General features: G+C 45.4%; 1 protein-coding gene across 1 annotated transcript; it reads right to left on the reverse strand.

Annotated features, from left to right (window-relative positions):
* Window positions 1-8,796: 8,796 nt before the first annotated feature.
* LOC141041429 (disease resistance protein Pik-2-like) lies at window positions 8,797-13,327 on the reverse strand. The gene is made up of 2 exons (XM_073507576.1): window positions 12,564-13,327; window positions 8,797-10,735 (listed from the first exon to the last, which is right to left on the reverse strand). The coding sequence occupies exons 1-2, from the start codon at window positions 13,325-13,327 to the stop codon at window positions 8,797-8,799; spliced, it is 2,703 nt and encodes a 900-aa protein (XP_073363677.1).
* Between the last annotated feature and the right edge of the window lie 1,892 nt (window positions 13,328-15,219).

The following is a 15,219-nucleotide window of genomic DNA, read 5'->3' on the forward strand; positions in this document are numbered from 1 at the left end:
GCCAAATAACATCCGATGAGCTCCATACAAAAACAAAAACAAATGCTCAATGGTGCTCAGACACCAATTTTGTTATTTTCTGTATGAAGCTCCTTGGATGTCATTTGGCCACCAAATTTTGCAAGCACCTATGACATTTGGGCATAATCGAAGCCACACAGTTTCAGATTTGTTAGCTATTTTTTTTTCTTCAAATTTACTATTCATCAGGTTGTAGTGTGCCTAGGTGTAGGTCAACCACACCCTTGTTTCAGTGCTTCTATAAGTAATTGTTTCAAGGGTTCTGTAAATAGATCCTTGAATTAAGTATTGAGGGTGGGGTATACCATGTTTGTGCTAAACCTTTTTAATAATCTTGTATTTGAAAACAACAAATTCTTTCTTTAGCATTTTTAGCTGTGAATATTAACCAAAATTCGCCCAAATCTTTAAGATTCTCACACTTGTTTTCTTCCACTTGCAGCGTGCATGTTCAAAGTTGCTTATAAAAGGGCATGATGGCCCGCTGGAATGCGTGGGGCATCTTCTAGTGTCCTAGTGAGGTGCTCCATCTTGTAAGTTGCTACCAAACACTGTCAACCTTGAACCTTATTAGGACTACTTGGATAAGTTAGGACAGTTTCTCTAAGGCCAGCTGTTGAGTTAGTCGGTTCATAGGTTGTCGTAAAATATGGGTGCAGGAAGCCTGGACTCTGATTACCGATTATGAAAGCGAGGACTCTTTCTCTCTCTCCCCATTAACGGAAAACTATCTTAAACTCCTTCAGCAAGTTCATTATCTACAAGTAAGTTAGAGAATTCCTGTTGTCAAGCTAGTTATCTTATACAAGACTTTTCTATAAGGCCTGCAAGCAGGTTCAGGTGGAAGCAGGAAAGTAACACCACCTGGTTTTAGACCGGGTGTAACTCTTTCTCTTTTGCCCTTTATGCCAGCCTGTTCCCTAAGTAGGATAAGTTCATTGTGTTATTACAGGTAGTATTGCTCTCAAAGCTAGGAAGGAAAGGTAAGGAGCAAGCTTATTTACTAAGATCCTAGCGAGTGGAATACTTTGAACAAGCAGGGGAGCGAGCGGAGTACTTTACGCAAGTAGTGGTTTACCAGGAACTCGTATAAGAGCTAGTCATATAGTCCTTGAAGCATTATTCCTTTTATCGGTAGGGCTGTTAGCAAGGAGTTTCAAGCTTGAGTACTTTCAGCTTTCCTGTTTTAGCTAGGAATGAAGTTGGTTCAGAGGTGTCAAGTAGAGAGGTTAGATCTTCTCTTCCTTCTCATACTGCGAGTAATATCTCTACTACACTTCCACTTTATGTTGATCAGTTTGAGCATGAGCAGCTCGTTCAGGAGCAGCCGCCCGTGGAACTCTTGTTTTGAGGAAGCAATGAACATTGTCTTTTTCCATTCTCAATAAATGAGGAAGGAGGGGTGAGGTCCTCACTTGCGAGTGAGTCAAGGCTTTCTTTTATAATACATCCTACCCGATTTTGGTTGACGATTGCGTTCTATTCCAATTATTCACTTGTTTTTCTTGTCACTGTGGCGAGACCAGATGAGAGAGAGAACTATTTTCCATTTCCAGACAGACCCCGAGCCGAGGTTGGAACAATTCTTTATTTTCTTGTTGGTTCCTTCTTTATTATTTATTCCAAGTTTTTCTCTTCCATTCGGTTCATTAGCTTTAGGAAAAATAGAAGCTGCGGAAATGCTCGCTTCTAAAAGGCTTAAAGGCTCTGATCAAGGCAATGAACATTTTGCACTTGGAAACTAATAAGAAAGGAATTCAAATCATAGTTCAATACAGACTTTTTCTCTTTTAAGAAGGGTGAAACTTTCCTTCCAATACTTGTGCGCTCTACCCATCTCTACTGAACAAACCTACTACACATCGAGTGGCAGGGTATGTGTGTAGGCCTTTTCAAGGACATTTGAAACAACATGTCGATAAATTGCTATAGAAAGTGAGGCTAGATCTAGAGTTCTGACCTTTTCGTGGGTTGGGTGATCTTCAAACTCTTGTTGTTCGCCGTCGGACAGAATAGTTGCTTAGTGGCTAGGAGCGGAGCGCCCCTTTCTTGTTCTTGGTGGCGTCTATAGCGAAGAAGACCTTCCCGAACGAGGGCCGTCCAGTCCCTGGCCGGCTCTTGGTTCTTGAGCAAGCTCCTCGAATGCAGGTAGGATGCTCATAGATGAAGAAAAAGAGACTTTAGGCAAGTGGTTCTGGTAGCTCAGCTAGTTAGTGCAAAACAAGCAACGGATTGAGCAACTAGCCGTTGCGCGTTAGCGCATCCGTTTTCTTGCTGGACTGCAAATCCTTTTTTTCTTGTTTCAGTGGGAAGAGCAAGGGGCATTGCCCTTGAAATCCTTCAGTGGTTCGGATCAAATACGTAGTAGACGTTATCAGATCAAAGTACCCGCCTTGGAGGAGTTGGTATCAAAGAAAGACAACTCTCAAATGGATTTGCTGATCTATGATGACCAAGTAGAAGCATCCGTTCCACATAGGTGGTTTTTATTGAAGCATAGGCGCAAGCTCTTCTCAAAAGAATTTCGTTTATAGGATTCAGTCGTCCGTTTGTTTTGTTTTGAATTGACATAGAGAAATCTTTCTCGCGTTGATACATGCCATGTATATAAATTTGACTTGTTTTTCCCTGTGTGTGTGGACCAAACAAGCAAGAATCAAAAGGACAGCTTGTTGGATTCTTAAGTAATAATAGTATTTGGGAGGACTACCAGAAGAAAGAAGGGAGGGAATCCCGGGGATGGCCACTAAATCACAGAACGAGATTTACGGTATGTACTGGATCACAACAACCATATACCATACGGCACTCTTTAACTACATGCATCTTAGTAGATGTGTGTTCCTACCATATATCGGTGTTGCGTAAACTTTTTCAAATAGATTATATCGATATGACAGGGTAGATGAGATGCAATTATAAAATTGCAAATAAATATGTTTTTAATAAGAAAATGATTCAACCAAGCCATCAAGCTGTTAGTAGCTTTTGTTTTTCTTCTCTACAGTACTGTAGTGTAGCTGCTTCTTCTCTCCCATGTATGCCTTACATGCCGGCCGCTCATCTTCTGGCTCCCCTGTATGTACTGACCCTGCACGACGTGTGTCTTTTTGCCTGAGCTTTATGCTGGGGCCACACGTAGGTGCGCACTCGCCATCTTGCTTGAGATTGCACGAAGGTGTACGCTCACCATCTTACTCAAGGCTCACGCGCGGGGCCGCACACCGGGGTGCAAAATTTCCATCTTGCATGTGGGTTCATGTCCGGGGCCACATGGTGTGTACTCGCCATCTTGCCTAGGTTTCATATATGCTCAAGGTCGTGCAGCAATGCGTGCTCGTTGTCTTGTCCAGGATGCATGCCCAGGGGTGCTTGTGGGCGCACACTCGCCGACTTGTTTGGAATGCACGCACTGCGTTTGCGCGCAATGTTGTCGTGCGTGGCACTTGCCCAACGCTGCTCCGCTTATCCCCGCGTGGTCTGGGTGTATTGCCTCCTGTCAAAAAAAAAAATCAGTGCAAACAGTGTGATGCCGTTACAAAAGGCTGATCCAGATTCTCTGAATCGAAATGGACTATGAGATGATGTACAGACCTTCAGGGCACGCGTGGAAGAGTTTGGAGGCCGTTTACACGCCGCCGCCATCTTCCTCCCCGGTATTGTTTCCGCTGGTGGAGTGGCATATGCGTGAGAAGTTAGTGTTGGTACACGTCATGACCACGACGATGCATACCATTAGAGAAGATTAAATAGAAGAACCATAATTAATGGCGATGTGATCTTATATAAGATAAATGACTAACCTGAGCTGAGCTAGGCTGTCTACTGCTTGGACCATCATTAGAGTCCTCAAAGGTGAGCAGTTCATTCAAGTTGAATATCGCCGAGGAGTTCTCACCATCTTGTCTACTCTGTGCCACACCAGCAGCTCTACTTGCTATGTCGTCCGTTGTATCATGTTGAGCTGCCAAGGACGGGTCGCTGGATAAACCAGAGAGCATGCCACCAGCATCGGACGACCCTCCAAGGCTGAGCATGCTGTCTGTGTTGACCTGATCGTGCATACATGCATGGACAACAACTAAGATGCAGTCTGAACTCTCAAGTAACAACGAGCTACTAGTACAGGTCAAACGCTACCGAAGATGCATGCGGATACGGTTAGAGCATACAGATACGGTTAGAGATTGAAAAGTAAGTAGAACAACCACGGTTAATAGTTATGTGCTCCTATATATATGTTGAACATATAAGATACAATGGAGGAGTGGGATCACCGGAGTGCTCCCAGTGTGGGATTTTCACGATAACGTCATCTCTGGCTAGTTGATCGGCCACCTGCGGCACACCTGCGTCATACGCATGTTCTAGGTTTCGCTGATGGCTCTTGGTCGCTGGGCTGTTTGCTTGGTGTGTGCATGGTTTTTAGTTTGCGTAGCGGTGTCCACGTCTGGATCATGTGCGCTTGCATCACCTTTGTTGGGTCAACACCTGCTCGGCGTGGATCATCGTTGCTCTTTTTTCATTTTTCTCTTTCAAGACATAGTTTCGGTCTTGTATGACACTGTTCAATGTTGTCATGATCCTTTGCATTGTGTGTGTGTGTGTTGATGTTCACTGTGTGTATCCCCTATTCGTGCAGAGGCCGGGTGTGCTCACTGTATTTGTATCACCTTGATGCTACATTATGAGTTAATGAGAAAAGCCTTTTATCAGAAAATAAAAGAGTAAGATGGTTTACCTGAGCTGAGCAAGGCTGTTTGTTGCTCTCACCAGCAGCAGATGCCTTCTCCAAGGCCGCGAGCCATTCATTCAAGTTGAATATCGTTGAGGAGTTCTCACCATCTTGTGTAGTCTGCGCCTCGCTAGCAGTGCTGCTTGCTAAGGCTTCCATCATATCAGATTGAGCGGCCAAGGCTGGGTCGCTGGATAAACCAGACAGCTTGCCGCTGGCATCGGTCGGTTCTCCATGGTTGAGCACGCTGCGGGCGTCGACCTGAGCGTGCATACATGCATGGACAACAACTAAGATGGAGTCTGAAGTAACAAGGCACGGCTAGTACAGATCAAACGCTACAGATGATGCACACAGTTACTAGTAGTTAGAGATTGAAGGGTAAGTAGCAGAGCCACGGTTAGTGGCGATCTCATGTATATGCTAAACATGTGAGATGGCTCACCTCCTGAGCTGCGCTAGGCTGCCTACTGCTCGCACGAGCAGCAAGGACCTGCTCCACGGTCGGCAACACTTGCCTCAGCATCCTGGAGACCTTCTCACCATCTTGGCCACTACTCTCTGGCAGCGGCTCACTAGTACTGCTAGCATCGGCCCGTCCATCATCAGCATATCCAGGCGTGGAGGATGGCCCGTCCATGTAGTATTGCTCGGTTTCTGGCTCCAACAGCTGCTCCATCAGCGCCTCCATCCAAGAGCCGTCATCGTCCTGCACCGCGCTGTGCATGTCTGCAATCAACTCGGGGTTCCGCATGCACTTCTTCAATATTCTCTCAAAAGCAGCGGGTTCTGTTCCAAACTCAGCAGCTCCCTCTGATATAGCAGCAGCTCCCTCCGGGGTGTTACGCAGGAGGAGAAAAGCGTCGTCGATGCCAAGCTGAGTGCGCATACATGCATGGACAACAAAAGATTAAGATGCAGGCTGTGGAAGTACGACGCCCGGCTAGCACGGACGGATCAAACACTACAGATGCAGAATTGATAATGGTACCTTAGGCGGCGGCCTGGAGGATGGCTCCATCACCTGTGCCAAGAGCTGCTCGAATTCAGAACGGTCATTGTTCCGCACCGCGCTTTCCATGGCTGCACTCAACTCGGGGTTCAGCACGTACTTCTTCAACTTTATCTCAAAAGCAGCGGGATCCATTTCAAACTTAGCGGCTCCCTCCGACACAAGTGCCGACGCACGAGCGGCTCCATACAAGCTGATGAACCAGGAGAGCAAGTTGTCGGCGTGTCCTCTACCAGGATATCCAGTGGGGGAGGATGGCTCGTCGATGTCGTGCCCGGAGAAATAATCTAGGATTTCTTGGTCCATCAGCTGCTCATGGAGCCGCATGTATTCAGAAACGTCATTCAAGTCCACCAAGTTCTCCATGATTGTAATCAACTCGGGGTTCAGCACACACTTCTTCCATATTCTCTTATAAGCGACGGGATCCATTCCAAGCTTATCGGCTACCTCCGACATTTTAGCGGCTCCATCTGGGCTCTTGAGCCAGGAGAGCACAGCGGAGAGCAAACTGCCGGTGCCGTCAGGCTGAGTGTGCAATGCATACATGCATGCATGGACAACAAAAGATTAATTAAGAATGAAGGTGTTTGGTTCATGATAAGCAACGCAAACTTACACGCAACGAACCTAATTACTTCGTTACTGTAAACATAATGGAACGAAACCGAAACTTGTTTGGTTGCAAAATGTAACGTTAGGAGTGCGGCGTCGTCTCTCGTGTGGAGTTTGACGGTACCGGGAACATCAGGACTGGCCCGTGCGGGCACTCGGCGTAATTCTTCTTCGCCTGCCTGACAGTAGAGTCAAAGTCACCATGCATGTCACAGAGCAGAGGTTGCGGGGGGAACACCGAGGAGGGGGCACAAAGCACGCGGCCAGGTGGACATGGCGCTGAAGCCCGTGCTCGCTATCATTGGTGCAGACCGTTGCACTGCCGATCGAGGCAATGATGGCACCGGTACCTCAAAAACAAAAAGACATAAGAAATCCCAAAGACGCAGTGGTGGCGCTCCTCGCCTCTGCCGGCTCTGGTAGGTGAGGCGGCGATGTTGGCCTTGAGTGCCGGCTACCAGTTGTGGCGATCCTCACCTGAGCGGGCTCTGACCGTTGGGCAGATGCAAAGCTGGTCCTGGGGGCGCCGGCTTAGCTGTGAACAGTGGCCTGATCTGTTCAGGCGACGGCATGCGGAACTGTTGCAAGATGCTGTGTAAGGTGCGCTGTGTTCGGGGGAGCCAACGGAGCTTTACGCGGAGGAGACCCCGTCGTGGAAGAAAACACCATGCGCCAAGATAAGGTTTCCAATGACACAGGATTTGGATTTCGCTACAAATCGAACCACACATTTTTAAGAGGATGGCAAGCTTATTTAGCAAGCATGGCAAATCCCTGCAATGTTGAGTTTTTTCTGTTTTGTCAGGATTCACCATGCTTGCTAAAGGAACTTGCCATCCACCCGACAACGTAATATGACATATACGAATCGAACGAACGTTTTGATGGCAAATTATGTTGTCGTCAGGACGGCAATTTCTTTCAACAAGTGCGGCAAATCCTTGCCATGTTCAGTTTTCTGCAAGGATTTGTCATGCTTGTTAGAAAAATTGTCATCCTCGCGACAAAATAATTCTATGTAAAAAACTTTCGATTTACCATGCTTCTGGCCCGTAGGATTTTGGGTGTAACCAAATTCATATAGGGCTGGGAACTGGTGCCGTGTTATCTATTTATAGTCCAGTCAAACCAAACATGATGTGGTGTTTATGTGTTACCACTGTTAACGGATTAGGATTTGGCGGGCACCTCTGAACATTTGCAGAGCACGCTGTGGACGTCGACCTGATCGTGCATATATATGCATGGACAACAACTGAGATGCAGGCTGAACTGAAATAACAACACACGCACGGCTACTGGCTAGTATAGATCTTAACTCTACTGATGATGATGCATGAAGGTTAATTTGTTAGTGACAGACCTCAATGGTACTGACAGCTGCACAGCCTGCACTGGAGCTTTCTGCCAAATTGGCGTCTGCGTCTGCACGTTATATAGCGGAGGATTAGACAAGTGTCAGCTGGAGAAATCGAGATTGGAAGAAAGCGCATACAACGCAAATAGCATGATTCTCATAATGGCAAAATTTTAAGAAGAATGGAAAACCAACGTACTAGAAGAGGCGGAAGGAGCACCGGACAAACCCTGGTCACGCAGGAGCTTATTAAACAAGTTCACGAAAAGAGCTGGTCCCTGCATGCGCGGTTAAAACCAATCAGCGCAAGTATGCAGATGTTAGAGACAGAATTAGACTATTACTGAACTGAACGATGACATTGGTGTCATACATTTCCACATCACTTGCTGCATCTGCATCGACCAGTGTAGTTTTATTTCAAGGGTGTGGCTAGATCTCGGTCGACTGAGATTTAACCAAGCCTCAGTCAAGTGATATATAACATATCAGTTTTATTTCAAGGGTGTGGCTAGATTTTGGTGGACTGAGATTTAACCAAGCCTCAGTCAAGTGATATATAACATATCAAAAGGAAGAAAGAAAAAACTAAACTGATTTTTTTGCACGGATCTTCACGTAAGATCCTATGAATAGTCTCAATCGACTGAGATTTAGCAATCCCGTTATTTCAAATTTGTCATCTTCCAGAATTCAGCGGGTTCAGATCGGCGACTAAAACCCAGCAAAGTAGTTTTTTCCATACGACGGTAAATCTTTAAAAAATAAATAATTGACCTACCATATTTATTACCTGAGATGGAGATTCTGGGGCATCTGTACCGCCACTCACTGTGAGAACCGGTGGTGCTCTGACAGGAAGCCCGAGCTGCCAGGTAGCCCGACCAAAATCTTCCGACATTCGCTTTACAAATTCAGGGTTGTCAAACATATTTTCTTGCGAGGGCGGGGGCCTCACAAGCTTCACGGAAGTCCCTTCTATTAGTTCCATTACGTGCCACATCTCCGTTATAACCTGAGCCGAAAACGCACAAAGCAAGCATATTAGACGGGGCCTCAGTTTATGTGAAAGGAGAGACATGAGCGATGCAAGTTGCAAGAACATACGTTGTTCCATCTCCTTATGGAAATGTTGGGGCGGTTGGGGTGGGCTTGGCTAGCCTGCTTTAGCTTTTCCTCTGCCTTCTGCACCCGGAGGGGGAGGCAGCCGTGGCAGTCGAGGTGGTAGGTGGCCCTCTCGAGTAGAGGCATGTTCCCCCACAGGCCAACGTCCCTTCCTGCCCTGATGCCGCCAACCTCCAGCTCCTGGATCATTGGCAGCCCCCCGTCCCCGCATATCAGCTCTATGTTCGTGTTGACGTATTGCAACACCTGGAACTCATTCTTGTTGGCGGTGTATGATAGCCGGTACGTGTCCTCCTCGCTGTGGAGGTAGAGCGAGCGGAGCGACGGCATCTGCCCGAGGATATCTAAGTGTTGCGCCGTCAGGGTCTCCACCTGCAGCAGTAGCTTGGAGAGTTTCCGGGCACCCAAGTGGTGGATCCACGGTGTCTGCCTGGATAGGATAACCCCGAACAGCAGCAGCTGGTGGAGCTCCGGGTTTGGCACGCTGCCTTCCCAGCCTCCGAGGCGTGCCTTTCCCTTTGTGTCGAACCAGATCTGCAGGACCTGGAGCTTCTCCAGACGGCACAGGGATTCTACCAGAACCTTCTGCATGCCCTCATCCATCTCATCGAAGTGGATTATCAGCACCCTTAGGTTCGTCAGCTTTCGGAGCCCGGCAGCGAAGTCCGGGGACTTGTCCGCCGAGTGCAGCCACAGCTCTTCCAGGGACGCCAGAACTCCTATCCGACCCATCAGCCTCGTGCCCTTGCCAGCACGCAGGCACCTCAGCTTCGTTAGCTCTTCGACAAATGACGGCAATTCTGTGACGCCAGTCTCCGTCACGTCAAGTGTCTGTAGGAGCTTGAGGTGTCTTATCTTCTTCGGTAGCTCAGCTACGGGTGTGCCAGCAAGCCTGACATACTTCAGCCCTTTTAATTTACCGAGGTGCTTCAGTTTGCAATCTCCAACGATTAAATCACGGCCCTCTAGATCTATTACACGCAAGTGTGCAAACTCTGAGAGTGGGGGAAAGCTACTACTGGAACACGTGCTGGCATAAAATGACAACACGTCCCCTACTTCCAGGCTAGTGTTTTGATTTTGACCCACGATTGTTCCGTGGATGGCTAATCTATGAATGGGTCCGGTTGCAAATGTGCTCTCCTGCCTCATGCCTAACACGGTGGAGAAGTTCTCTTTCTCGCTGCTTGAGAGGTTGCGGATGAGTTCAACCATCAAACTGTGGACAAGATAACCACCTTGGCCGAGGTCACGAGGGCTCACCGCCAACTGGATCATACTCCTGTCTATTAGATTGTTTAAATACTTCTCCCCAGTCTCAAATGATCCATCAGGAACAAGGCCTTCTGCCACCCACCTCCATATCAGCAAATTCTTCTCGATCCAGTGCCCTTCTGGGAACAGGCTTAGGTACAAAAAACATCCCCTTAGATGACTGGGCAGATCAGTATAGCTATAGTGCATCACCTTCCTCACGTTCTCGAAAACCTTGTCCTCCTTGTGCTCATCGAAACCAATGGACTTATACACCCTATGCCACTCCTTGCTTTCAGTTTTAGCGAGCAAGCTACCTACCAAAGTGATAGCTATTGGCACACCTCCACATTTATTAAATAAATTACTGGGCAGTTTTTCAAAATCAGTATCGTGGATTTTATCTTCAGTACCAAATATTTTGGTACAGAGTAACTTTTTTGAGTCGTCTGTGGAAAGTGGTTTTATGTTGTAAACGCTGTCATCAGCAACTCCTTTGAGAATTTTGCGGTTACGACTTGTGGTGATGATTTTACTTCCAGCTGTACCCACGCAAGCATAATTAATCAAGGCCCACGTTTCCTCATCCCATAGATCATCAATGACAATTAAGAACCTATTCACACCAGAAGGCAAAAGCATTGAAATGAATGATCACGAAAAAACAATCTGCTTGACTGAACTCAAAACAAACGGTAGGAATTAAACATAGGAATACCGAGATGTAGGAGTTACCAGTAAGTTAACAATAAGACTAGCCACAATGGGTAGTAACATAGACTAGTAACATGCCCATGTTACTAGTCTATGTTACTATCTCTATAGTGGGAAGTAACATATGTGTGGTAACATGCAACACTTCATTTATGAGGCTATAGACACATCTTGCCTTAACATGTGTGATGTTACTCATACTACTAGTAACTACTCCCTCTGTCTAGGTGTGTAAGTCACCTTACGAAAATCAAATAATCCCAAAACCCTTAGGCACGATACATTAACTCCCTCCTCGTTTCTTGTTCTGTGGCATATCAACCAATAAGAGATGTGGGCCGTGCATGCTTTCAGTGACTTGAGACTAACAAATATGACATGCAGTGGTTAGTTCATTGCATGCAATGCTATTAATTAGCAAAAAGACATTAAGTTTTTTCGTTTTCCTCTCCGCCTTGGTCGCGGTGCATAACGTAAGATGACTTCCACACCTAGACGGAGGGAGTAGCTATGTTACTACTTTTCTCTCTTTCTTCATTTATTGCTTGCCACATCATCTACTTTATTTAGATATGTGTGATGTTACTACCTATGTTACTCCCACTGTGGGTAGTCTAAAGCAATAACTCAATACACTATTTGTTTGTAAAATGTTTGTCTAGCGGAGTCTGTATTAATGCTTATTCTTAACATGACATTGTAAGTGGCATCGCAGTCGTGGTTTTAACAGACAAAACATCACACATTTTTTGCACGTCATCTACCGGGCAACTGGCTGGATCTTTAGGTGGTCATTACTCAACCGTGCGGAAGTCAAGTAACATATGGCTTATGGGTGCAATCGTTGGGGATGGTAGCACGAGATACTTACAACTGGTTTGGATGACGGTCCAACAATAGGATAGGTGTATAGTCATCTTGTCCTATTTTTGCCTATATTGTGACAATTTTTATTTATTTCAGCTCGATTTGCGAACTTGTATCGAATTACATATTTTGTGGCTACTTTAATTAATAATATGGCTGTATGCATCACTTTGATGCCGAGGCCGCGCGGGGGGCAATCCTCCCTTTCAAAAAAATAATAAAAAAGTGGCATTGCAGTGAATTTATAAGTTCGTTTTGCAATGAGTCTACCGTATCACTTTCATATATATGAAAGGCATGCATAATATAGAACTCAAATTATTAATTAATACTAGAGAATGTCCACATGTACATAGCCCGCCACCACAATGGATATATCAACTCTTAAAAATTCAGACAAATAAGAAACCACCTAATATATAAACTTCATTGATGGGACATAATCTTTCTCGTGAATTTATAAGTCACTGTTTCTACATGTTGAAAGCATATGTGCAATTATGAGTTTATAATTTCTATATGCAGATAATATCATGTGTAGACTATTTATTCTCTTAGTATGTTACTCCATTACAGAGATGGAAGAAAACGGTGATCATCTCACATGACTAGCAAGCATTGATAGCAATAATTAATTATAACAAATCTCAAAAAATAATTGATCGTAACACTCAGATGAACCGATTATACCTCTTTATCTTTTATAATATAGTTCATTTGTAATTTTTATATACTACGACCTTAAAGTGAGTTATATACAAAAAATTGTCCAATATATTTTACATAGCTGATTTTTATGTAAGAAAGGTATATGGCGAAAACTAGAGGTCCTCATGATATTTTGTTTGTGTGTGTGCACGCACCTCTTATTCTTCAGGGAATCTTGCAGCTGGTCAGCAAGCTGTTGATGGTTTAGCCCCTCACCATAAATCTCTATTCGAAGTCCATAGAAGATGTTCCTCAGAACCTTCTCTGGGACAACTCTCTGACCGATGGGGACAAAAGCCTTGCAATTAAACCCCTCGATCATGTCATCGTAAATTGCTCGAGCAAGGGTGGTCTTGCCCATGCCCGCCATCCCGACAATGGAGACACGATCACTCTTTGACAGCTTGTCGGTTAGATTGGCTATTGCCCCGGCTATGCCAACAGGGCTAGATTCCTTCTTGTACATGGCAAGGATACGAGGGTCAACTTGCCGAGTGGAAGAACTTTCTAGGGAACTCTTGCTAGGATACGTGCCATGGCGGTCACGCACCTCCTTGACCTTGATTCGCGTTTCTTTGATGTACTTGTCTACCTCATGGTTAACATACTGCTCGATCGGGACATGAGGATGCTTGCCCTTGCTCGAATCGATGCGCGCCATGAAGGAGTGGAGACTTGTGTCGATGTCACGCGATAGCTCCCTGACCTCGTCAGCCAGGAGCTTCATATGCCTGTCAAGCTCGAGGTCCGGCGCCAGGCTGGAGACGTCCTCAAGGAAAATTTTCATGCCCTTCAGCTCCGCCTGAAGGCTTGTAAACCCACCCTTCACGGTCTTCTCCAGGTACAACTCGTACTTGAGCAGCTTCCCAAGAGATGGCACAACAGCGCCAAAAAACGCTGCGGTGTACTCCACCGCCATGCTCGCGCGGTGGACTCTCAATCTCTCTGGCTAACTTATTTCTTCTCTTTTTTGTTTCTCTTGCTCTCTCCGAACTTTTCTCTTTTGAGGTAGCTTTCTCTAAACTTCGTTTGAGAAGCTCTTGGTTGGCATGGAGGTTGCTTGGCCTGCGTGCCCCTATATATAGAGGTGGGCTGCTGGTGGAGCTAGAAATAAGATTGGAAATAAAATATTGCTTGCTGCTTGGAGGCATAAATATTGTGTTGGCCAGGTCACTGGATCCATGTCTACTGGCATGTAGGGTCCAATTAAGTAACGTGGCAACTGCGACCTAATGTTAATTCGAAGATAAGCTACACGAACCATCTTGGACGCAGGATCTTCGAGCATGAGTGAAATGACATCAACCATCTCTTATTTATGCCAAGTAGGGTTGCAAACGAGTCGAGTTCGAGCAAGTTGGAGTTGGCTCAGCTCAACTCATATTAAAAAGTCGAGCGAGATTAAACTGAGTGAAGCTCAAGGCCGAGTAGTATAATATGACTGATGCTCAGCTTGTAACGACTCCGAGTCGATCTTGAGCTAGTTTCGAGCTAAATGAGATGGTAAAAAATATAAATCTATGGTGATTATTCCAACTAGATAAGGCTCAACACGATAGAAGAAAGCACTAAAAAAATATTATTCCAACTCTTTGAGGTAGTTTGACTTATTCTCTCGCAACCGAAAGTCTCGTATCAAAATAAACATATAGTTGGCAAAAAAATATTAGCCAAAGACCATAATAAAGCCTAAATCTTCGCTGCGCTTAATTAAGCTTCCATCTATGCAAGTAAATAAAATGGCGAAAATTCATGAACAACATATATGGTAATAAATTACCTTATTTCCATTTAATATATGGCATGAGCACTTAACATAATGATATTATGTCGAGCTATCGAGCTAAAATCAAGCGAGTTAGTATTGGCTCAAGATCGGCTCGTTTCTCGGTCGAGCTATATAAAGTGTTTAAACTCAGCTCTTATTTTCAAGTTCATCTCGTGTCGAGTTAAAAAACGAGTTGATCTCTCGTGGCTCATGAGCCTCAAGCTTTTTTTGCAGCCCTAATGCTAAGTTGCCAACGATTTAGTAATCTAATGTAAGATATAAGGGAGAGGACCATATCTTAGTGGACATATGATTCTTAGTGGAGATGGACGAGAGGGCGACTCCTCAAAACCTAGCTGTTTTCGCCCTTCCTCTCTGCCCCGCCCGCTGCCGCCGGAAACGCTGCCGGGCGAAGCCCGTGTGTCCGACGGCGGCGGCGGGCTCATCTCTCTGGGCCCGTTGCTTTATGGACAACAGGACCTGGTGGCGGCCGACAGTGTCACGGTTAGATGCGCATCTGGGCATCCGGTGGCAAGACTCGGCGAGCGGCGGTACGTTGTGGAGGTCAAGGCTCGTTTTGCGACGGCGCTCTCCGACCGAGTCCCCCGCACATGCTTTTATTTTTTTTCTTCCGATTTTCAAACTTCTATAATTTTTGGATGAACAGTCCAAATTAAGTTCGGTTTTCATATTTATGTTTCTCGTGACGAGGACTTTCAAATAAGATTCATTTCAAATACGTTTTAATGAATTCTGAAGATAAATGTTAAGTTTCGACTGTTGAAACTTAGTAAGAGCGACTGATAAAATCACGAGTTTTGTGCCTACAAACGAGATAAAAATGTATTCAAAATTTATCTACGAAATTTGGTAAGAGCGAGTCAGAAAATCATAAGTTTCAGATAAAAACTCAAAAGCTTCAATGATTGAAACTTAAAATTTATTGTGCCCCCATGCGAGACTCGACTACTTCACGAATCGCGAGGCAAAGGTTCGCGAGATGATATTGCATTCGAGGTTTAGTAAATGTATTTGCGTCATGG

The sequence above is a fragment of the Aegilops tauschii genome, chromosome 2 (assembly GCF_002575655.3).
Source record: "Aegilops tauschii subsp. strangulata cultivar AL8/78 chromosome 2, Aet v6.0, whole genome shotgun sequence".
Classification (NCBI taxonomy): Eukaryota; Viridiplantae; Streptophyta; class Magnoliopsida; order Poales; family Poaceae; genus Aegilops; species Aegilops tauschii.